A 23,476-nucleotide genomic window follows, 5' to 3' on the forward strand; every position below is an offset into this window, starting at 1 on the left:
GCCTTTGTGAATACCTAGCATAGCAGGTGAGTAAAGATACTAACACCAAAAATGCTGCCAAGAGCAACAAGTCACTTCAGAGGCAAGTTACCCAGTATTCATTACAATCCAACCACCTCTTTCTGAGCTAGCGATGGTCATAAAGTACTTGAGCAGCTGTGGTGTTAGGCTGAGTAACTTGATCGTACTGGCTCACTTTAATTGTGTGGCAAATAAAACTTTGATTTCATGATCATAACCCTGGAGTTCTTGTATTTCAGTGACTTCTGAAATGCAGTGGTAGCACACATTTTTACTGTTTTGAAGTTGTGCAGTAGAATGTTAAGCCTGTGTGACATTCTGGAAGTTTGAATGAAGTATTCGGCAGACCAAGGTTTCTTTTGGATATATATGGTAATAATTACAAATCAGTAGCTATCAGGATATTATTGCTTAGAACTAAAATTCAGATGCTACTTTTTGAAAAAATCTACATTTGTTTTAGTGAGTCAGGGTGGATAATTTGCCCCTTGACCTGAATGATCTGTTAGTCCTTATACAGATGTCATTAATATTAACACTTTCCATCAACCCTTTTTACTTTGTTAAAACTATATAAAATGTTTTTTTTAATTAAAGCTGCTAACAAAATACTGGGGATTAAGCTTCTGTACTTTAAGTCTTGATATCAGCTGGGACAGGTTATTTTTCACTGTCTGTGCTATATAAATGCAAATTATTTAAAGTAATCTTTTAGTTTTATGCAGATATATGGGAACAAATAAAGCTTGAGAGACATGGGAATGGAGTTTTTCCAAAATACTGCATCTGTAACTTGTTTTAGGATTTTGATACCTTGGTACAAGGTTGGCTTGTTTCATTCTTCACAAGCTCTTCTTGTCCACAGAAACCTATTACCTGTAACTGCTGTTATTAACTCTAGTTGTGTCTCTCACACTGGTAGCATTTCATAACTGTATGAAAATACACTCTGGATGAATTCTGCTTTTATTTGACTCTTGCACTCTGCACTGCTTGCTTGATCTGACTTCGAAACATTGAGCATGTCATGGCCATGAAGACTTTGTTGGGCAAGGTGTCTTGAAAAGGCATAACTTTTCACTTGATTTCTAATTTGTTTGGAAAACAAGCAGCATTATTGATTTGGTGAAAGTCTTATGATGTATGGTATGGCTGGAGGAATTTGTTTTCTGAAAGGTAGAGAATTGAATGGCCCTTCTTGCATCAGAACATGTTGCTGGGAAGTAAGGGTTGAAAATGTAAAACATGTGTCCTGAGGTTCAAAACAGGAGGAAATCTGTCCTGTCTTTAAGCCCTGGGAGTCCTGATAGAATGTTTTAAAAATACTTCTGTGAAGAACAGAAGAGATAACACATTCTAATTTAACATTTTAAGATACCTCGAAGGTATCTTTAAGAGGGACATGTGAAACTAGTTTTGATGGCATTATTATAAAACCTTTTTTTGACTACTTAATCTTTTTAAAATGTTTTTTCTAAATCTAAATCTTTGATCAGTCCAGTCTTTTGACACTCCCAGCTGTATGTTTCTGATTCTGTGCAGGGTCATAAGACACAAAGTATGTAATCAACTCTTTTTATTGTTTTCCTAGCTTGAAATTACAAATGTGGTTAACAATGATGGCAAAAAGGGTTGACAAGTCCAGGTTCCTGTACTAGGGGCCGTGTTGGAAAATGTTGCATTTTTCCAGTGCTTTATATTGGGTTATAAAAGCTTTTCAGTTTCATCTAGTGATGGGGTCTACTTTAGTGTCACAAAACATGGGAATGAAAAAAAATACAGGCTAAAGAATAGTCCGGCCTATGTAATTTCTGTTTTGTCTCCAGAAAATTGTTACTGATAACTTACTACAGTATTCTGCCAGCACTGATTAAAGGGTAGAAAGCTGCAGTACTGCTGGTAGCTTAATCTTCAGAATTTTTGCTTCAAATAATGAAACTTGCACAAAAAATTGTGTAAAGCTAAATTGTATAGAAGGGGAGCTGTAGTTAAACTCTTAAAGGAACAAGTTGCATAGCGTATAAGCCTTGAGCAATAGGAATAAGACCTAATATTCTAGTAGTTTCATTTTTTCAGTGTGAAAATCACTACCTTCTTTGGCAGCGGTAAAGAGAAAATAAGCTGTATCAGACTTCACTTAGTGTTTGTTAAAGTCATCACTGCTTCACTGCTCCGTTTTCCTTTGCTTATATTACATTAGAACCAGAAAAGTTAGTTTATGTAAGTTAATGAGCATGTTGAATTCAGTTGCTTCTCCTAAACTTGTGTATCAGGAAGAGTAACTTGCAGCGTTTTGTGGCAGCAGCAGAGGTGAGAGTTAATTGCTTAGCAAAATAGATTTTCCCTTTCTGAATGTCCCAACAGGAGTGACACCATGATGGGTGGCTATTCTTGAGACAGCCAGGTTGAGAAACTAGTGGAACAATTACTTGTGGGAGTGTTGGAAAGACAAGGAAGATTGTTGCAGAGCAGGAGTGTGTAGAGGGAGTCTGTATGGGCACTGAGCTGTATGGGGCTCTGAAGGCAGATTAGCTCGGATGAGCTAAGACCAGAACAATTTAAAACTCAAAAATTTTACTGCAATAAAAACTAGAATCTTAATTTAGAACTTGAAGCAAATAGGTTAGATAGAATAGATAATGAAGATGTGCACACAACTCCACCCATCCCCATCTTTGCAGGATGTCTTTTTGGTTATCATTAGTTCAGTGATTTTGTGTTGCAGGAAAGCTGACTTGACTGCCTGAGTCTCTAAAATGTTTTCTCCAGCTCCTCTGAGGCCTGCCTGGCTGCCTTCTGCTTTTCCTTGCAGCTTTGGAGAAGCTTCTAGCACTGTGCCATAGCTCTGTGGTCTTCTTTTCTCCCCTAAACAGGCTCAGTAGCTCCCTAAGGAAAGGAATAGTCTTCCTGCAAGGGCTTCCTACCTCCATCCTGTTTTTTTTCAATAAAATTGCGGGTAGAGCATATTAGAAAGGTGGGGGGGCCTGGAGGAACCCTAGTAGTCGTGGAGGGGATACCTATACGTTTAGATGGGTCTGCTAGAAGCATCTTTAAGGCTAAACTTTTTCCATGCATGTCATGGCAACTGCAATGGAAGGCTGAAGTATGCTTCTTCCCAGGAGTTGCTGATGAGCAGCATTCTCAAGGGGTGGAAATGAGGCTTCTGAGAAAAATTAAATACAGTTCTGTTGCATTACACATCTTAGTGTTGTAAAAGATGTCCTGACAGATAGTGACAGGCATTGACTTTGGAATGAAGACAGGTAGAAAGGGGTGCAAAAGGTAGTAACCAAGGAACCCTTATGAGGTGGTTGTATTTAGCTACCAGCCAGTTGCTCTGTGGGAATAATGTTATACCAGTCACCTTTACTCAGTAGCACTATTGATCTAAAAGCCTGCATTCATATGCCTGGTACTGCTTTCTTTATCATAATGGCTTGTTTTCACAGGAGCTGTCATTTTAGTTTTATATCCAAATCACTTCATTCATGTTGGTGTAACTGAAATACAGTTGATCTTAGGGTGACGATGATCAGCAGTTGAGGGAGTTGCTGCTAAGTTACACTTCTGCTGAGCTGTAGCAGCATTCAGGGTTGCACTCTGCACATAATTTTTCCAGAACTTTCTGTGATGGCAGAGTGGTTTAGTTTCTTTGCAATGCAGCCGTTGACTGGTGCACCCTCAACTGTACGCATGTATCTGGTGCTGCGTTGTTCACTGCAGCATTGAATTCTCCAAGTTTCAGCAGTGCATCAGAACTGGGAACAATTGTAGGTGAAGGTGGGGTTTGCAGCTTTCTTCATGTAGCTACACTTGAGTTATGCCTTTGCAAGGTGTAAATATGTCTTGTTCTGAGATCGGTGTGCTTCATGGAGGTAAAACAGGTTTTACCCATGCTTCCGCTGATGAGCAGCGTTTCACAGATGTTTGTGTTATGACTAGGACTGCAGAGATTGTTCAGGTCTGCTGAAATCTGTCCTTGGCATACCGGGAAGAGCCATGCTGTGCAGTTATTGTATTATTGGTTGTTTGTCTTGCTCATAGGCACAGCAGAAGGCAACGTGTCCCAGGATGATAGGTGATGGAATTGGAAGTGGAGACTTCCTCTGGATCAAGGGGACCTGTGGATTGCTAATCACATTTAATACAGCTGCAGGTTTTTCCCAAGATTAAATTCTTACCAGGAATATTTTTTAAAAACTTCAGCAAAGAAATGGGAGTCACTAATTATGACCACATCAAAGCAGATTTGTGTTCTTGCAGTGGGCTGTTCCTAGTGCTACAAGCCTCTGCACTGAACTAACAGTTCTCCTCACCCAGTCTGTGGTGACTCCTCCACTGTTTCCCTTCCGCTGGCTCTGTCACACTCTGCTTCCAGTACCGATGATGATGATGTCTTTGCTGGGTCTATTCTAGGCTTCTCGAGTAGTCTGAAAAAGCTGCCATCTGTCTCTGTCCCTTTTTAAATATTAACTTCATGAGGCTCTTGAAGCTACTTTGATTGCAGAGTGCTTTGATATGCATGTGAAGTGTCAAGACACCAGAGAGAGACTGTTACTTTTAATATACCTGTTAATGCAGTATGTCTCCAGATGAGTCTGTTTTCCCCCTGACTTGAAGCAGTGATACGGTATATAGCAGCGCTGCATGTTAACATCTGTTCAAACAAACAGTTACTTCTGTCCCCACCACAGTATGCATCCAAGGCAAAGAGCTGTTGTGGATTCTTGCTTCATAACCCTAAAATTCTGTGCAGCGATGACAACAGTGTCCAGTGACTTGAGTGCAGCTCGTATGCACATGTGCTAAAGCAGCTTTCTTGGGGGATAGACAGGGTAAGGTAGGAGCTCTCTGAGGCTCCATTTCAAATTGCTCTTGTTGGTATTGTAATGGAAATGGTAGGTATGCTTTACACTGTTTATTTAGATACTCTGCGTTAGTTTGGCATTGCTGTTTGAATTGTTCCTTTTTTTTAAAAAAGGGTGCTTTGATTTACTAGGTGGGCTGAAACCTCCAGTTTCAGATATTTCAGCCCACTTACTCAAGACAATACTCGCATTGTGGAGACTTGACAGGGCAACAAGCATTGGCGGAGCGGAGGAAAGTTGGCAAACTTCAGCTTCTAGGAGACCCTGTACAAAACCCAGAAGGCGTAGGCAGGAGACCGCACAGTGGGATCAAGAACATTCAACTTTGCAGCTACGCCAAGCTGTTGGACGACTTAGAGTATGATGAACAGGTCACTGCAGTGTTAGCAGTTTCCATACTCATCACTGCAATGAAAGATGAAGCTTCATAGGACTGTTAGTATTTGGGAAAACCACCTCAACCAGAGGACAACACAAATTTTACTCAATATATTAGTACTGTCCAGTAATTGTGTCTTAACTGCAACACTAAGGACAAAGTGAAGCTCTGAAGCCAGGTCAGTGTGCTCTGTTAGGTACGTGTAGTACTTGGTAGTACATTATTCCCACAAGAGCCGTAACACTGTTTGCTTTTGCAGTTGCATAATACAAACACTGAGTAAGATTCCTCAGCTCACAGTGCATTGGCACTACATGAATCTGAGGAAGAGAAGCAATTCTCATCACTTTTAGGGACTGAATGTACTTCCTGACTGAGGACTAAGATAGGCTGGTAGCTATGGAAAATGTGAAAGCAACATGGTGAACTTCTAGCTAAAGTCTCATTATTTAAGTTTACTGTATTCATAAGCTTGGCTCTGTGTGTTCTAGCCCCCGAAGTTTGGTTTTGGTGTTTGTTTTTTGGTTGTGGGTTTTTTGGTTTTTTGGTTTATCCAGGTAATTTATGTCATAGTATTTACCTTTAGGAAATTGATCTTGCTGCTTGGAAACTGGGTAAAATGTCTTATTATAAAGTTCAAACTTAGCTTTGATGCTAATTGTATTTTAAGTGTTTTCTGTTACCACAAATTACAGTTGCCTGGAAGTCTCTTAGAAATGCATGTAAAAACCCTTTTTACTCTTTCCTTTTAAGGAAGTAAAGGAGAAACTGCTGCATCCAATGTGAGGAGAATCTTGAAATTTTACAGTAAATTTCTGAGTGTTGTTATCTGCAATACACTAGTTAAACGTACAGCCACCTGATCTAGGCTTTTACTGCTACTTTAAAGCCTGTAACTAAAGTTCTTTTTCTTAGTGCCTTGGCTGATGGTGATCCCTTCCTTGTGTATAATTCTGACATGTTTATGTATTTCTTGTTTGTTCTAGCTTTTACAAAACTGATCACAGTAAATGGCCAAGAATATCACCTTCAGCTGGTTGACACTGCTGGTCAAGTAAGTTATCTTTCTTTCTTTGGATCTTTCTTCAGAGTTAAAACAACAGGTATTCATACTCCTGTACAGCTAAGTTGGTAACAACCATGCATTCAAAGGTGAAGGTTAACTTAAATGATTCTGCGTTATTGTTTAGCCACTAAAGAGCAATATTTCTGTAGTGTTTATTTAAAGGCTTTGTTTTGGTTTCTTGTTTGGTGGTTGGTTTTTTTCCTGTCTGTTGAACATAAGTCCAAAGAAGTGAATAAGGAACTGCTTTAACTCTGATGTACCAGAAGTTCATAAGTAGCGTGCTTGATATTTATGAACTAAACTAGCAGTCTTGCTTTAGATGGGAAATGTCACTTCAGTAAACCATGGAGAAGTTTTTTATGACTTTTCCCTATTTGTGTACTCCAACTACACCACTGTGACTTTTATCCACAAAGTAGTCATGGGGAATAGACAGAAATGCATATAGGTAGTAGTTACTGAGCTACCAATAAACTACTGCAGATTGTTTACGTTTTTATGTGATGGTTCATGCGTGCTTCTGAGCCTTCACGTAATGACAGGGAGCACAGGAGGAGACAGTGAACACATGTCCTGTAGTATGGTCAGTAGTTTCATTAAGTAGGGGTGTTCATTATATGGTGCTGCTTGGCTGAACTTGCGCTGCATGTTCCATGCACAGGAGTGCTCTGTGTTTGGAAAGACTCTGTGTTAGGAAAAAAAAAAGCAGAACAGGGACTGTTAAACCCCTGTATTTTTATCCTAAACTTTTTACTGCTTACATGTTCTTACCTTCTGTGATTTCTGATACTATGCCTTTAGGTTTTTTCAAACTGAGAAATGTTAGACGATGTTGGCGGTGTAAAATAAGCCGCCAGTACTTAAGACTTTAAAGCTTCAGGATGCTTGCTCATAGCTGGGAAACTATTCAGAAGGGTTGTAACCTTCTAGGTATGTTTATTGCTTTCTTTGAAGAGAGCTACATGTTTTAAGAATAACGATGCTGTATTTATATGGTGTCAGCTTGTGGTGCTAATCAGCAACACTATATCCACTTACAATCTGTCAGAGGTGTCTGAAGGGATTTAGAAACACAATACTGGCCACACGTTCTGGGGCAAGATTGTTTGATGGAGAACGTTCTGCAGAGGAGAGCAAGGTTGAGAGATGGGCAGGGCGAGAAGTGTGAGCAGCTCCATAGGTTTCACTTTGTGCCAATATAAGTGTGCTTGCCTTACATCTCCAGTTGTAGTGTAGTGATGAAAGTAGAATTTCTCTTTGAGGAAGAAGTGGCCTTCTGGGAGGGCAGTGTAACTTCACTGGTGATATACCTCTATTGCTGAGGTTTATTTTTAGGGTTGATTTAATGTTATACAGTATTGTAAAACCAAAACAACTTCTTTCCCAGCATGTGGTTATTTTCAGATTTGATTCTTCCTGTGAATGACTTGAACTTTGAGTTCTGACACCCAGGCTTAGAGGGGAGAGCTGATGTTGGGTTATGGAAGGTGTGGCTTGGACAGATTTCTTGTCTCAAGTTTGTCTTGCTTGATGATCCATAGGGAGTCCTTATGTGTATACAGCATGGCAAAAATTACATTGTAGGTTTGTTACATGCTTGAAAACTGGGCTATGACTTGAAAAGTTACAGCTACATTGCTTTATCACTTGGCAAAGCTCTTGACTTAACCCTCAAGTTCCAGGAAGCATAGCAGCTTTTCTTCCTTCTTCTAACAAGATAAAAATTAAGTAATGAATTAGAAACAGTTGAGGTTATGGCACTTACTTTTCTTGGTACTCCTCTTCTGTCCTGTGCCTCTTTATCTTTCATGGTTATCTATTCAGCTTTGCGTAGTTCAGTTAAACAGGAGTCTTGGTACAGGATCACAGAAGAGGAGTGCAAAAGGAAATCTTACCTAACCCCAAATTCCAGCTGGGGCAGTCCCGAGAAATTCCAGGTAAAGTCAAACAACTACAGAGTTGCACTTTCACCTGTTTTACACGCAGACTAGTTCAGATCCCTTCTGTATTGACTTTGGGATTACGTGGCCAACTGAAGTGGCAGTTTGGCATTTTAGTGAAGATGGGGGAGGGCTGCCCTCACTGTGTAGCAATAAAGGCAAATAAGGGCATCTTTTGTCAAATGCTCTTCTTCAAACTATTTTGGCTGAATCTGTGAAGTTGATTTATGAAGGGTTTTTCCTCATTTACCAGCTGAGGAAGTTTGATTCCTTTTGGCTGTCTAGATTTAAGCTGCATGATTGCACTGCTCCATCTGTTCAGTCATGACAATATACAGAGAGGTTATGTGGTCTTAAGCTAAAATTATCATCTTGAGAAGCATAGGTTTAAGAATTTGAGAACTCGTACATTAAGAAGTGTGGCTCTTGTCAAAATGTAAATGTTTCTTGGGAATATGTATTAGAACAATTTAGACTTTTAACTATTTTACTATTTGTGTTGCGTTACGGGCAATATGTCAGTCTGTTTCATTTACCTATTCGGTCAGTTCCTTTTCTACAGGGGTAGTAAGTTCCTGGTGTTTTGTTTGTTTCTTTTAATTAAACACTTGTCATATAATGTAAACTTCTAGTTGTCATAAAGCAACTAATAACTGTATTTCTTGCATCTGTAGTTGGTGAGCATTAGTTAGTAAGCCACAGTTAATTCACTTCCTAACAAATCCCTTAGGTAATTTAGATGTGATCAGTGTCACTTGAAATTACGAACTGGTAGATCCTGTCGTCAGCTGTTGAAATTAGGAATTTGAAATGTATCACCAGCAAGATAAGAAGCATAATTGCTAATTAGTGGTAGGACAGAGTGGATGTTTTGTACTAATACAAACTGATAATTAAGCAGGATAAGAGGATTGGGAATAGCTTTAGCTGATCCATAGTCTTAGAGGGAATAAACCAAAAAAGCTGTGGATTAAATTTTAGAGTATACAGACTGACTCAGCTTTCTCTTAATTTGGTAAAGATTCTACATCTGACATTATGATGAAAAAACTTAATTCTGAAAGTACTACCCATACAAAATGGCCCTGCACCTCACGTCTTACGAATATGACCAACTTCTCTGGTAGTGAGCTGCTAGCATCAAGTTCTGAACTGTGACAGTAAGTAATTTTAAATGCAATATTCCTTCTACAGGATGAATACTCCATATTTCCTCAGACGTACTCCATAGACATCAATGGCTACATTCTTGTTTATTCAGTCACGTCAATAAAAAGGTAATAAAATCTGTTGTGTTCTTCTGGTTCAGATATTAACCAGATATATTCTGGGTTCACCTCGTGCCTCTGCTATACTTTCTTTACATGTGTTTAATTCATTTAATCTTTCTTTCCCTTAAAAGTATAATGGAAATTAAAATTAATGTTTTTTCAGAAATTTCCCCTCAGATCCAAATGTCACAGACACTTTGCAGACTAATATGCAAGGTACCATGTAAGAAATGAGACAGTGCTGAACTACGTTGTTTGAGTTGTAAGTAAAAGTACGTAGAATGATTTCAGGAGTAAGTAGACTTTATTGTTCTAGTGTCAGATACAAAGGCATACTTAAATATGAACCTGAAGGGCACTGTACATTTATGTGAAGTACCCAATTAGTTGCTAGATTGGTCCCTCAGCCTTGTAGCTCACTGCTGTACTGAGATTTCTTTGACTTCTTGTCTTGGGTTGTTCTGGTTAACCATCAGAAATTTTTATATAAATAGCAATATATGACTTTTGGCCTGTAGACTTACTCTTGACAAGCTGCAGCAAATAATCTTACCTGAAAATTTTCCCAGAGTATCTATTTTGTCGTTCCTGTTAGCTGCTCATTCTGACATGAGGACAGAGTCCATTGTAGCTGAAGTTAATTTACTTGCAGGATGCATCTCAGCCTTCTTCTAAGGCATTGTTATCTTCTGTCATTTTGTCTCTTTCTCTGGTCATCTTGCTTTGTTTAAATACTGGTCATTCTTGAATAGATCTTAATTTTCTAATATTGTACAGCATCTTTGTTTTGACAGTCAAAATAGTCCTATTTTCTTAAATTTTTGTTTAAGTAAAATGATTAAGACCTTAGACCTTTCATCAAGTAGAAGAGAAGTTGATGCTTCCTTTCTACTTGCAAGGAAGCTCCTCAGCTTTTTGAGTGCTGAAGCATTCCATGTCTTTTCCTCTGAACTGGACAAAACTGGTTGTCTCCAGTGTTCTTTAGTAGACCATAATAAAATACAGGCAAAACAACTTCCCTGTTGGCTCTTGTGTGCTTCTCCAAGAAAGGATACAGTCTGGTTATAAACTTCCATTGCTTGCAAGGTCTTTAATGTTGAACACGTTTTCACAGTCCTTCATTCCTGGTTTTCTTCTTTAGTTCTGAAGTAGTGAAGGGCAAGCATGTGTGTTCTGGAGGAAGCGCAACAGATGTTAGGCTTTCATGTGTGTCTAGAGATACTAAGCTCCCTTCCCTCCCTTCCCTCCCTTCCCTCCCTTCCCTCCCTTCCCTCCCTTCCCTCCCTTCCCTCCCTTCCCTCCCTTCCCTCCCTTCCCTCCCTTCCCTCCCTTCCCTCCCTTCCCTCCCTTCCCTCCCTTCCCTCCCTTCCCTCCCTTCCCTCCCTTCCCTCCCTTCCCTCCCTTCCCTCTTCAGTGTTGGTGCTAACTCACATGAAATAGGAGTTAGTATTCTCAGCCATAAGTGGACAATGTTCATTGATAAGTAGTACTGTGAGAACAAAAATGTCTTTGACTAAAATCAACATAGACGAGTTGGAAGCTTCTACGGCTTGTGCTATTCCCTGGTTGGCAGCTAAAGGGCATGATCTTTTTCAGCTACTCCAGTTGTTGCCTCAAGATGTCTTGAGCTTAGCAGCACAAATGAGGAAATGAAAATCTGTTTCCTGTGGTAGCATTCGATCAGTTAAAACAGAAACCAAATTATGGTGAAAATACTGACAGAACAAAATATGTTATGACTGTAGGTAGATAGTCTTCATCAGTATTTTAGTCTTGATGAATTTATTCCAAGTTTTTTTCATTTCTTCCTTTAAATTTCAAAGTATCAATGATCCTGTTTTGTTCAATTCCTTATGTTCCGTATCAAGACAGTATTTAGGCAATAGGAAAGATATTCCACAGTATTGTGGTAGCTTAGATGACTTGCCCAGGCAATCAAATTACAGTCACCATCTGTCTTGACTTTGACAAAGTGTGTATATTGATCTGAGTATTGAACCAGCAGGGGTGAGAGCTTTGACAGCAAACTTAATAGAAATGCCCTTTTAAAATTATCATCTTCCCTGCTAACCTCCAGTGGGAAGTTTAAATGGGACTAGAGTAAAAGCTAATGCCCTACATTTTTCATATTCCCAGGCTCTCAGCAGCAAGGTTACTGGAAGGCTTTTGCTCTAGTTCAGCTTAATTAAATTCCAATTTTGTATCTTGCTAGGTTCCATGATGTGTAACACGTTTATCTGACAGCTAGTCAGATTTTTTTGTTGTATTTCACACATTGTACTGTTTGCTGTAGCCCTATTTGCTTGACAGAACTGGAAAGGACCTCTTATGGTCTCCAAATCCCTCACTGTTTTGCGACTTGATGTGATAATGCTCTCTTTGGATTGGTTGATTTCTGTCTTATAGTGCTCCTTCTAGCCTTATTAATTTGAAAAGCTTTCTAGGACATTAAATTGATCTGGTCAAGCCAATTTCATTCCTGGCAGTTCTTAGCAACTTGTTTCTGTGTCAGAATTGTGTTTGAGTTTAAATAGCACTTCTCTTGATTTCCACCCTGATCTGTTAACAAAGATCAGTTGTTTATTTGTGCTATTTTTACTAAAAGTGGAGCTCATGAACTATCCTAGGCAAGCAGATAGGTACACAGAATTGGGGAATGAAGAGTCCAAGTTGAAGAACACCACTTTGCAGGATTGTGCCCTGGAACCTCAGGTGAGGACTCGCCAGGGTGCTGTGCCATGGCATGGTGTTTTTTGGGCTATGCTGGGAACAGCACACCTAAATAGCAGAAAGGAAGCAGTGATTGTACTATGTTAGTGGTTTGGTTATCCTGTGGCTAATACGCTAGATCTTTAACTGTTGCTTCAGACTGAGAAACAGTTCTGTGGTCTGTAGCAGAATTTTTTCTGTAGCATTTTTATTCTTCTTTCAGTTTGCAGGATCACCTACTTCTATGTGTACCAATGCCTCTTAACTTTGTCATAACCAACCTCCATTTCACTCTTTATTTTTGAAATAATTGTAAGAATGAAAGTCCAAGACAAGTTCTCAAGACCAGAATTTCACTAATACCTTTTCAGCATAAGCTCTTTGTAACCCTAAAGTCCTTTCACTGATTCCACATTTTTATGTAATCTGTAGTGTCGTACTTGAGTTACTAATAGTAAGTTGTGCCAGACTGTCACGCTTTTGTTTGCAAAGAACTCATTTTCTTGATAGGATATACTAAAACTATTAGCTAAACATGGAGAAATATTTTGTTCTACTCAGTTGCGAAAACTATTGGGAGTCAGACAAATTGATCTACTTGACAGAAAATCCTTCTTAAATATGGTAGCATTTATTGTTCCAGAAGTGAGAAGTTTTAATGATTCAGATAGCTTGAATAGTGTTTTTAGGCACCAGTTCTTTGAGAGCTCTGAGTTGGAAGTGTGTTTGAGTGCCGCTCTGTTTTTAAGAGTTTCAATTCTAATTGAAATGCAGTGCAAGTCAAGACACTGCCTGTAGCTAATGACCTTGGAAGTTGGAGAAGTTTTGGTCACTTTTTTGTTGTCTAGTTGTGTGTCTTGTCTGTGAGCCTGTGCCTCTCTCTCAAAACAAATCTGAATCGTGCACTTCATGTACCAGCATTTTTTCCATAATGTTATTAGAGGAGCACAACATCTGCTCTTCAACCCTGTTTATAGCTTGTTCTCAAAAGTACTAGATGTCAAATGCAGTGGATTTTGTTAGTGAGGTTTTTGGCTTCTTATTATTTCACAGTACTGCTTCTTACCTCCTGTCATCCAAACTTGACATACATGGTAGGTGAACAGGCAACAAGTATTTGAATAACCAGTTTCGATACCATCTTGCAGATCAGTTTACTCACTTTCCATAGAAAATTAGAATTTAGGCTTCTTTGGCTTTCACATAAATAAAACTAAAGAATTCTGTATGAACTAAGTGTTCTTAAAATAATGTATTCTTTCAAGATGGAGTGTGCTTAACTAAATTTTTCTTTGAAACTGCTTTAATTTGATATGCTCATCCAGGATTGTTGGACTCCAGTTAAATTTCTTACTGCAGATACAAACCAGATGAGAGGTGGGAGAGGCTTTTAGTGATTCTATGCTAGATGCATTGGTCCTGGGTAATGTTATTTATTTCTGCAAATATCATAACTGGGGAGGCATAGGTTAGTCTTTGCTGCTTCTGGAACCATTTTGTCTGTTGTACACAAATCGGTAAGACTTTCAGCATCTTTGTAGTTCTGCCACTATACATAGAGTAAGTTTTAAACACAGCAACCTACATATGCATTTAATTGCTTGTGTATCGGGTATTAAGGATAAACATTGGAGTGCATGTGTGACTTCATCCCTTTATTTTGCAGTTTTGAAGTGATAAAAGTTATCCATGGCAAGTTATTGGATATGGTGGGAAAAGTCCAGTAAGTAGTGACACTTTCATCTCATTTCATTGCAGGCATGTTACTAGTACTTTGTTCAGTATACTGTAACTGTTCTGAAGTTCTGAACTTTCTTTCACAGAATACCCATTATGCTGGTTGGAAATAAAAAAGACCTGCATATGGAACGGTATGTGAACTCCAGTACGTGTGAAATGCAAGACAGCAGCCGGCATTCCTGTGGCTGCAAAGCGCTAGTTTTGTTCTTGGCTTTCTGTAACTAAAATCAAATTGTAGGTTAAAATAAGGTACTGGCAAAGTATTTGTGTCCAGAAAGCAAACTAGGAGCCATGAACTTTTGTTCTAATGTTGACTTTTGCTATAAGGTTCCAGGGATGGTCATTTAACACTTCAGTGTTTTTTTTTTAAATAAGTAACAGAAGTGTATTTTTCACAACTGTAAAATACCAGATGATATTACAGATTATGAAAACAAAGCAATACTGTGGGACAACTGCTCTTCTGGGTCACATAGCAGTTTTACCTGGCCCAGTAGTGTATTTGACAACAGCCAAGAGCAAATGCTCTGGATCAGACTTCACAAAACATTCTTATTACATGCATTTATGTGCTTCAGTACTCTGCGGTCTTTCCTGATGTATCAAATTCCAATTCTTTTGCAAGTTATAAAGAAACATACTTTTTTTTCTTCTTCTTCTTTGTTCAGGGTGATCAGCTATGAAGAAGGGAAAGCTTTAGCAGAATCCTGGAATGCAGCTTTCTTGGAATCTTCTGCTAAAGAAAATCAGGTAACGGATTTAAGATTCACTTCATTCAAATAGCAATGTAATGGAATGACTCACAGTTTCACTTAATAAAGGAAGCTAAAATATTTGCATGTATTCTACAGATATTTTGTGTGGATGGTTGGAAACAAAATGGCTGTCTACATTTAGGTTTATGTATACAAGTTTTTCCATGCAACTGTAAATGGAAGGAGGAAGTGAAGAACTGAAAGTTAAGCTTCACTGAACATAGCAGAACACTTACTGACAAACTAAAACTCGAATCCACGTGGTGGGTGGAACAGGGTCTGTGATCTGCTGCACTTATCTTAAATAGGGGGTCATTGTGTTGGCAGAGGAGTGAGTTGGTATAAGGGGACGAACCTCACGTTTTAAGGTGCTAGCTAGGCAATGCTCTGTCTCCCTAATGTGGGGAATAATTGTTTTGTGGGTCTATGGCAGGGGGTGGGGGGAACAAACAAAAATATTAAGAGTACAGCAGAGGCTGTCAGACACTATTGTGATACAGCTGTAGTGAAGATGCACAATCTGACGCAATATAACCTGCACACGTTTGCACTTGTTGGTTTCCTATCACAGAAAGAAAGTGTTTAATTATATGTTAAATAACATCTTATTCTTGGTTGCTCTAACTAACTTTCTTTTAAAATGCCTCCTAAATATGTTCTGGTATTTGAATTGTTCCTGTGGCTGCTAATAATATTTTGTCATTGATTTGACACCTTATGTATCTAAGCTACAAGAGCCTCCTAGTTTGGGCTTGAAGTAATGGATAACTGCTGCAGATTGGGGTGGGAGGTGTCTTTTTTTTCCCTCTCTCTCTCTCTTTTTTCCTTTCTATTTTTTTTCCTTATAGGTCTCAACAGGGTCAAAGCTTTTTGAAAATACAGACATATGATAAGGTCAAAAGGACATTGTCAGGCTAGTTTTAAACAAATGAATCCTTATACAGAAGAAATGCTTACATTGTGTCATATTTAACCTAGCATACTGCATCCTTGGCCTCCTTGATAACGTCAGCACAAAAGGGCAATCCTATAGCTAGGACAGGACCTGTTTAAGCAGCCATTCTTTCTGTCTTCTGTCCCCAAAAGCAAAACAAATAGCTTTATCCCATGTCTGTTGTGAACAATTCTACAAGTTACTTGAGTAAAGTTGGATTTTCCTTGAAAGAAAAAATTGCATTTTTTTCTCCAGATATGGAACAGTTGGAGTTAGTTTATCAGTAGTTCTGTATCTGCCTAAGACTTGCATTAACCTTGTCAAAATTGGGCATGATGAAAGGATGAAATTTCTCAGTATCTTCTCTGTACTGCTGGAAAGCTTCAAAGGCATACCCAGGGAAACTAAATTGACAGTCTAAAGAATAAAACAGTTAAAAGCATCTGATTCCCCCCCCCCCCCCCTTTATTTTAAATTACTTGATACCTCTGGATTAGGCAAAGCTATTGCCTGTATTCTTTTTCTTTTGGCATATGTTTGCAATGTGTAACAGCGTAGCAATTAATATCTAGCAGAATATCCTACTCATAACTTTTCTGAGGTTTGTATTGTTTGTGGTTCAAGAAAAAAAATGTTGGGTATATTTATGCAAAGAAGCTGTGAGTTTTATATGATGCTTGGCATATCTTGCATATTAAATTGCTGCACTAACAAAGTCCCATTGACTGCCATGTATTTGTGCCTGTTCCTTAGTCTCAGGCTGTCTATAGAAAGTTATGCTGCCAGCTGAAATTTTCATATCAAACTTTATAGGCTTCAGAGAAATCAGAATGGCAGTTGTATGTCAGATATTCAAAACTCTGTACAGTCCTGTACAAATCCCATGAAAAATCAGAAGCTGTTGTTCATTCTTGCTGTCAGAGGTGTTCTTACCAGGTCTTCATTCCAGCAGGATCCTTCAGAATAGTGATGGCAGGTTGCTGTAAAATCTTATCACTGGATTTAGACGCAGGTTGTTAGAAACAGGTGCTTGAACACAATTCTTCCTTCGTGCCTCCTACATAATACGCTTGGTAAATTAGTCTGGCTTCAGAAGGCCTCAGAAGTTTGGGAGATCAAATGTCACTTCTGAGATGGGTGCTCACAGCATGTGACCATCTTTCAGGCTCTCTGGCGTGCTTCCTTTGGAGGTTTGGGATGTATGAAAGAAAGTGTGAAGGAGCCCGAAACTGGGACAGGTGTCTTAGTCTTCTTGCAAATGGTTGCAGAGAAATGTTCACCTCTGAAGAGGTGTAAGATTGAGCTTTGAGAGCAAAGTGTGGAGTCTGGAGCTGTGAGGTGCTAGGGGGAAACAGGAGATGCCAGGCATTGTAGCATCCCTTCTTATGAGTTAGATCGGGAGCACTTCTGAGCTGATGTGGGGGTTTTTCCTCCAAGTCCTAATGTGGCAGGATCAAAACAGACCTCTATCAACGCAGGATATCTTATCTTACTCTGAAACTGTCCCCGGTTTGGGAGGAGAGGGTTTATTTTGAACTTAGTAACAAGGTGTGTTGTCTTTCTCCTGGTACTGAACATTCACTTTATGTAAGCTAGCATTACTGGAAAGAGAAGTCTGTCAGCACTTTTTTGCTTGGAGGTTCATCCAAATCATCACCTGTACTGGCTTGGTACAGCAAATGTAACTTGCCTATGAAGATAAAGTCTAAACTCCTTCCAAAACTGCTTCAGATTCTGTTTGCTTTACAGAAAGCTAATTTGATGCTTAAAGGGATGAGATGGACTGGATTGGGAATTTAGAGCTTAAGAATTTCAGCGGAGACCTCAAACCTTCCTGACTAGGGGGAAGTCCGTTAATCCTTTCTGTATGAAACCTAGCCATCTCTATTTGGTAGGTGTGGAGCAAAAGGATGGCAATTTCTAGTATGCTGGTCTGAAATTGGTTTGCTATGTTATGTTCTTTGCAGTAGCAAGGAGTATGTCTACTTGCTACAGGGGTTAGACCAAACTCGATCAGCGACGTGGTCTGTCCTTTGTAACACTTCTGTTTGCAAGGAACTGCTGAAACCACAGAAGATATTCCCTATAACAGGTTTTGATAGCAAAGGTCCTTTTCCCCCTACAAGGGGGTGGGAGAGCATTGACTTCTCCCTGCTTTGGCCAAAACAATATCCTTTTGGAGCATCTGTGAGAGTCCTAGGAGCATAGCTGTACTCTATTGGGCAACTAAAATAGTTCTGTAGATTAACTTCAGCAAAATAGACCTATTCTGCCAGGAGTTATGAAGAGATACCACATTCCAGAAATGGCATGACTTTGAATAGATGGAAAGCGATAGAGGCAAAGATCAAAGCTGTGGTAATGATACATGGTAGCGGCTGGCAAGAGTTCTTAAGGTCAAATATATTTGAGGCTATGTATCAGCTCCTCCAGACAAGGGTGACCTGGTAGGACTTTTGGAGGAGCCTGCATATCAGCCACACGTCAGTTATCAAGGGAAATCCCTGGGAGTTGAGAAGGCAATTCTGAGACTTAATGGAAAAGACTTCTTTTAGATTACTGATGGGCTGTTATTGTCATATCTTCTCAAGCTGCTTAATTATTACCAGATATGTTGAACTGCTTTGGCTAACTTCACGAGCTTTGAGCCTTTCTTGTGGAATTCCCTGCTTTGTTTCACCTAAGCCATAGTATAGTGCTTCATCGTAATCCTAGTACAATAAAGCGGTAGCTGTTTGAAATAGAACCAGAATCCAAATTGGTCTTAAACCCAGCTGAAGCTGGGAGCCAACTTTTACTGGAATTTAGGGAGTAACGAGCAGCCAAGTTGTATTCATCCAGCTATGTAAAATTCATTAGATAAATTTGTTTTAGAAGGGGCAAGGAAGTAGCAAAAAATCTACTTCTCACTCTCTTAAAAAGCAATTGCTTGGGCATTGCTTCTTTTTCAAGAGCAGCTTCATCTTCAAGCTCAGAAGAGGCAGTGCTCAGTAAATGCTTCAGAGTGGTTTGGGATCTTAGCCCCTCTCCAGGGGTCTGACACGTTTACCTGGGAAAGTGTGTTTGGCCTGGCAAAGGATGGAGGGAAAAACCTCTCTTCTTTTACCTGACTATTGTTCAAGTTCCTTTGCCCGGTTCTGTGCCAAGATAAACTAGTAGTATGAGCAGTTGAGAGTTTTGTCTTTGAAATAATAGAACAGTTGCATAGTTGAAAAATACAGCATACCAAAGGATGACTCCGGCGGCTGTGGGCCAGTTGAGCCTCTGGTGTCTCTTGCACGCTGCTAAGCTCTCTAGGCAGCATGTGTTGCCCAGGCTAACATCTATTTTGTTTCCTCAGGGAGAAAGGTAGAAGAAAGCCAGATGGCTTTCTGTAGGCTAGGTGTGACCCACATTCTGTAATTGGACCATATGGAGGCAGAGGCACATAAAGCCTGGCTGTGTTCTTTATTCCTTGTCACACAACACAGCTTCCTGCATTGTTTAAAAGCTCATTCTAAAATTCTATAGGATATTTGGGCTGAATTACAAATTCCTGAGCGTTAACTGTAGGACAGTGATTAAACCTCCTTAGTGAATACATATTTTCTGTGAAATGAATTAACAAGCCCTGTGAACTCCTACATCTTAGTGTCTCAGGCAGCATGTTCTTGACAGAGAATGTACAGCTTCTTGGTTGACAGAATAAGTTGTGGAGGTTTTTTAATGGGTGCTTTGAAGCCAGGTTTATCAAGAACTTGTGCATTAAAATGAAACCATTGAAAATTTCAACTCGAAGTAAGGAAACATTGGTGCAGCATATTTGTCAATCAATATATCACCGAGTCTTGGTTAAGGGAAACTTTTCATTAGTGGAACCAGCTTGATAACAACTGCGGTCCTGACCATGGTTCTCCTGAGTCTTAATTTGCCCAGGAAATGTGTTGCATCATTACTGGACTAGAGAGCCACTTCTGTCAGATTCTGTTGGGATTGCAGGGAAACTCCATTATACAGAGGAATACTCTATTTCCAGCTGATGAATAGTTCCAGAGATAGTACTGTGCACAAACAGTATAAATATGGAAAACTTTAAAATTCAGTCTGATCATTTTAAGATTGCTTTAAGATAGTTGTGGGGCTACTTCAGTCAATGGGATTAATTTGGAAGTGTTCCAATTAAGAATTATACTTTGTGCAGGTGGAAAAACATCTGTCAGGTCAGAACACATAAATCACAGGGTGCTCTTCAGCCTGTCGATTAAAATCAACAAAACCCTCTTTTTATCGTCTTTCGTAATGTGACTGCTTTTATATAATGACTATATTTTCCTTAAGGAGCATATGCTTGGAATTCATGAAACGGATGGCTAGAGGTTAGATAAACTTAAAATGGCATGTCTGAGATGATCAGGAGACCATTTCCAAGTTGAAGATTCACATGCTGAAGTACTGATCATACGGTGAATCTTCAGCTCAAAAATATGTAGAGAAGAAAAGCACTTTCGAATTGTCCTTGACTGTAGTATAGACTTATTCTTCTTAAATTACTCCTAGGCAATCTCAGATGCTGCATGTTGTAGTTTCTGCATATTGTGATGGAGGCTAGTGTAGTTTAAAAACCCTTAAAACCCAAGTGAATGCTGAAATACCAGAGTAACAGTGTAAGGTATTTACTACAGGTAGCATTCATGATGTTGTCCCAGACACCTTACTCTCCCTGTCTTTCTGTGTCCTTAAAGACAAACAATCAAAACCCCACCAAAAACCTAACTACACTTAATCAATCAAATTCTTCTGTAAAATCTCCTGAACCACTTAAGTGGTCTGACATCCTTTCTTAGTGTCTGCTTCAGTTGCAATTTCCCATGAAAATAAGTTTGTCTTTCCATCCCAAGATTTTTAACTTGCACTTACTAGCACGTGTGTGTTTGGGGAAGTATCGCCCTTCTGAGCTCACGCACTCTGTTTCCTCGCCTGGTGCTTCAGCAGGGAAGAGCCTTTTTCACCAGACTGCTTTATGCTCGGTGTGGAGGGAGGAGATTCAGCGTAGAGTAAGTGGAGTTGATAGCAGAACAAGTGACCCCGACTCTGAGGGTACTTGCTGCCTTCCCTCTGAAGGAGTGAAGGGATCCGTAGCGCATGTGTGGCTTGTGATTTTGCAGAGGGACTCTGTGTAATCCTGTATGCTCCATACAGTAAGCTAGAATGTATGAGCCTGACCATGTTAGCAATGGCTATCCTGTAGTTCGAGCTGTTTAAAGTATAAAGCCCCTTTCTCTCAGAAGGACTTTATCAAAGGATATTGCTTAATATTAGGCAATGGCTAGTTGGGCTCATGTTTTCCCCTCGTGTTCTTGCACCGTGTCTTGCAACCTATAGGTAAGATGAGAAAATGAAGAATATTCAAGTAACTCTTATGCTGGGCTGTGCAAAGTCAGTGTTTTGAGCTGAAAAATCTGCTGCCTTCTGTGCAAGTACTTGGAATCTTAAAGATTACTTAAAGGAAATAAATTGGTTTATTCTCTGGAGCAGCACAGCATCAGAATCTTCAATGCTGTCAGTCACTCAGTGCAAGCTTACTATTTAAAATAAAACCAAATTATAGTTATTAGCTCTGTTGTGAGTATGGCTCAGTTTATACTTGCCCTTCCTGCAGTGATGGAGAAAATATCTGAGGATTGCTGTGGAATAGGGCTTTGCACTTTTCTTCCAAAAGGTTGTGTTCAAAACTGAACTATTTTCCCTCTTTGATTTTGGAATAAGCATTGGATGTGCATTTGTCTGCTGGTGTAGCCAGTAAAACTGCTAACCTTTTTTAAAATTATTTTTTCAGGGATTGGGCAGTTTCTCCTTACCTACTAATGTTGTATTCTCTCTTTACAGACTGCCGTTGATGTTTTTAAGAGGATAATTTTGGAGGCAGAAAAAATCGATGGGGCAGCTTCACAAGGGAAGTCTTCATGCTCAGTAATGTAATTCCACTGCAAAACCTGAAAACACTGGGAATACATTCTACCTGAAGAAGCAAAACTGCCCATTATCTTTAAGGATAAACTATGCTTCTTTTTTTTTTTTTTTTTTTTTTATTTTTATTTTTTTTTCTTCTGTTAACCTGAAAGATAAACAGTTGGTTTGGAGCCTTTCCCTTCAGATTATGTTAAACTCTGACTCCTGTGCAAATGGCTTCACTTCCATTTTCAAATTTTAAGCAATCATATTTTCAATTTATATATTGTATTTCTTAATATTATGACCAAGAATTTTACTGGCATTAATTTTTCAGTGTAGTTTGTTGGTTAGAATAATCATCAAAATGATGCATATTGTTACACTACTATTAACTAGGCTTGGATATCAGTGTTTCTTTGTGTTAAATGTATACTTGTAAATAAAATAGCTGCAAACCTTAAATGCTCTGTTTATAACGTTTTGTTGATTATTCCATATCAACTTTTTTTTTTTGTATGAAAAATGTTCACCTGCTGACCTTAAGAGGAGGTGTGAGATCCTTGGAGCCAGTGGATGGTTTGACTATTGCTCGGGAAGTTGTTTGCGAGTGATCCCAACCATTTTTTGCTGCTAGAACTCAGGCTGGCCAAGTAGCTCAGCTGTGCTTTGTGCTCGTTCGTGGGAAGGAGACACAAGTGACACCTTTGATTTGGAGGGGAAGGTTTGGGTTTTCAGTCAGACAACCTGCACTGTATTTTTCCTCTGTAACCTGTTAAAGAGTTGTGGAGTAAAGGGTGTGCAGATCTGTCCCAAGTAAGGGGCCAGCATACACCTGCGCTCCAGACTGTTCACATGGACTTGTAACTAGGAGTGCTGTCAGGATGGAGTGGATTTATCCAGGTCACAAATGTAAACTTGTTAAGAAAACAGAAATGTCATTTAAAATAAATTGCACGTCCTGAACAAATTGATGTGGGTTGTTTATGATGCATTCCTGTATTTTTGCATCTGGATAGCACTGATAGAGGTGAGTGGTGTCCTGGCACCTGGCCATTCACGGTGTCGGGGTCCCAGCACACCTCTTGGCAGCTTCCCCGAGCCAGTTGCAAGTTTTTGCTTGGCTTTTGGACTAGGGGCTTAACAAGCTTTAGTGTCTTAAGTCTGGAAACAAACTACTTCAACTATATATTTTTAAAAAAATGTGCAGTTGACCTACTTTGTGTTTAAAAGCAAAACCCCAAACAACAACAAAACAAACGAGGCTGATTTGGGGCATAGTTAATTAAATGAAGTGTTTCTCTTGCATTTTTGTGTCTATTTGAAAATTTAATTTCTGGCAGGAGTAATATGAAAGGGAAACTTGCAATGTTTTTGCAACCAGAATTAGCTTTTGCATTTTGGTCTCTGCTGAAAGATGCAAATTTAGCATGTCTAATTTCTTCATTTCTTGTACAGTGGTTCCCTCATATTATATAGAAAATGGTCTAAAGCACTCAATTAACAGTGTATGTAGAAAAACTTACTATTTTCTTTCGTCACCATGAGATTAACTGGCTTCTTGGCAAAACAAGTTGCCTTTTTTTTTCCATTTAGGATATTTCCCAAAGTTTCTGGAAACTCATTTCTATTACCTGAATTTTCATACCCTGTGTCACATACAGGTTCTGTAGCTGGGTGATTGTCATCCATGACAAATTGCTGAAGTTCAGCAAAGTCGGAGTGCTCTTTCAGGGAAACCAGTATGTGCCTTGATTTCAGAACCAGACTGATCTGGGGCTGTGCACTGGGTTTCCTTCACAAGAACCTGCAACAGTGGCATGAGGGTAGTTTGGCTGATAATGAAGTTGCTGAGGATTTGGAAA

General features: G+C 39.3%; 1 protein-coding gene across 2 annotated transcripts in view; it reads left to right on the forward strand.

The window, feature by feature from the left end:
- The window catches only part of RHEB (Ras homolog, mTORC1 binding), a 42,698-nt gene extending 20,622 nt beyond the window's left edge, over window positions 1-22,076 (forward strand). Inside the window, exons 3-8 of one of the 2 annotated variants that reach the window (XM_049799129.1) lie at window positions 6,255-6,322; window positions 9,469-9,551; window positions 13,921-13,977; window positions 14,078-14,125; window positions 14,663-14,744; window positions 21,549-22,076. In XM_049799129.1, coding sequence (XP_049655086.1) covers window positions 6,255-6,322; window positions 9,469-9,551; window positions 13,921-13,977; window positions 14,078-14,125; window positions 14,663-14,744; window positions 21,549-21,641 — 431 coding nt within the window. In that variant the 3' untranslated portion in view covers window positions 21,642-22,076. The remainder of the gene's footprint in view (window positions 1-6,254; window positions 6,323-9,468; window positions 9,552-13,920; window positions 13,978-14,077; window positions 14,126-14,662; window positions 14,745-21,548) is intronic. The other variant, XM_049799130.1, reaches the window with a different exon arrangement.
- The last annotated feature ends 1,400 nt before the right edge of the window (window positions 22,077-23,476 follow it).

This window comes from Accipiter gentilis, chromosome 4 (assembly GCF_929443795.1).
Source record: "Accipiter gentilis chromosome 4, bAccGen1.1, whole genome shotgun sequence".
Taxonomy (NCBI): domain Eukaryota; kingdom Metazoa; phylum Chordata; class Aves; order Accipitriformes; family Accipitridae; genus Astur; species Astur gentilis.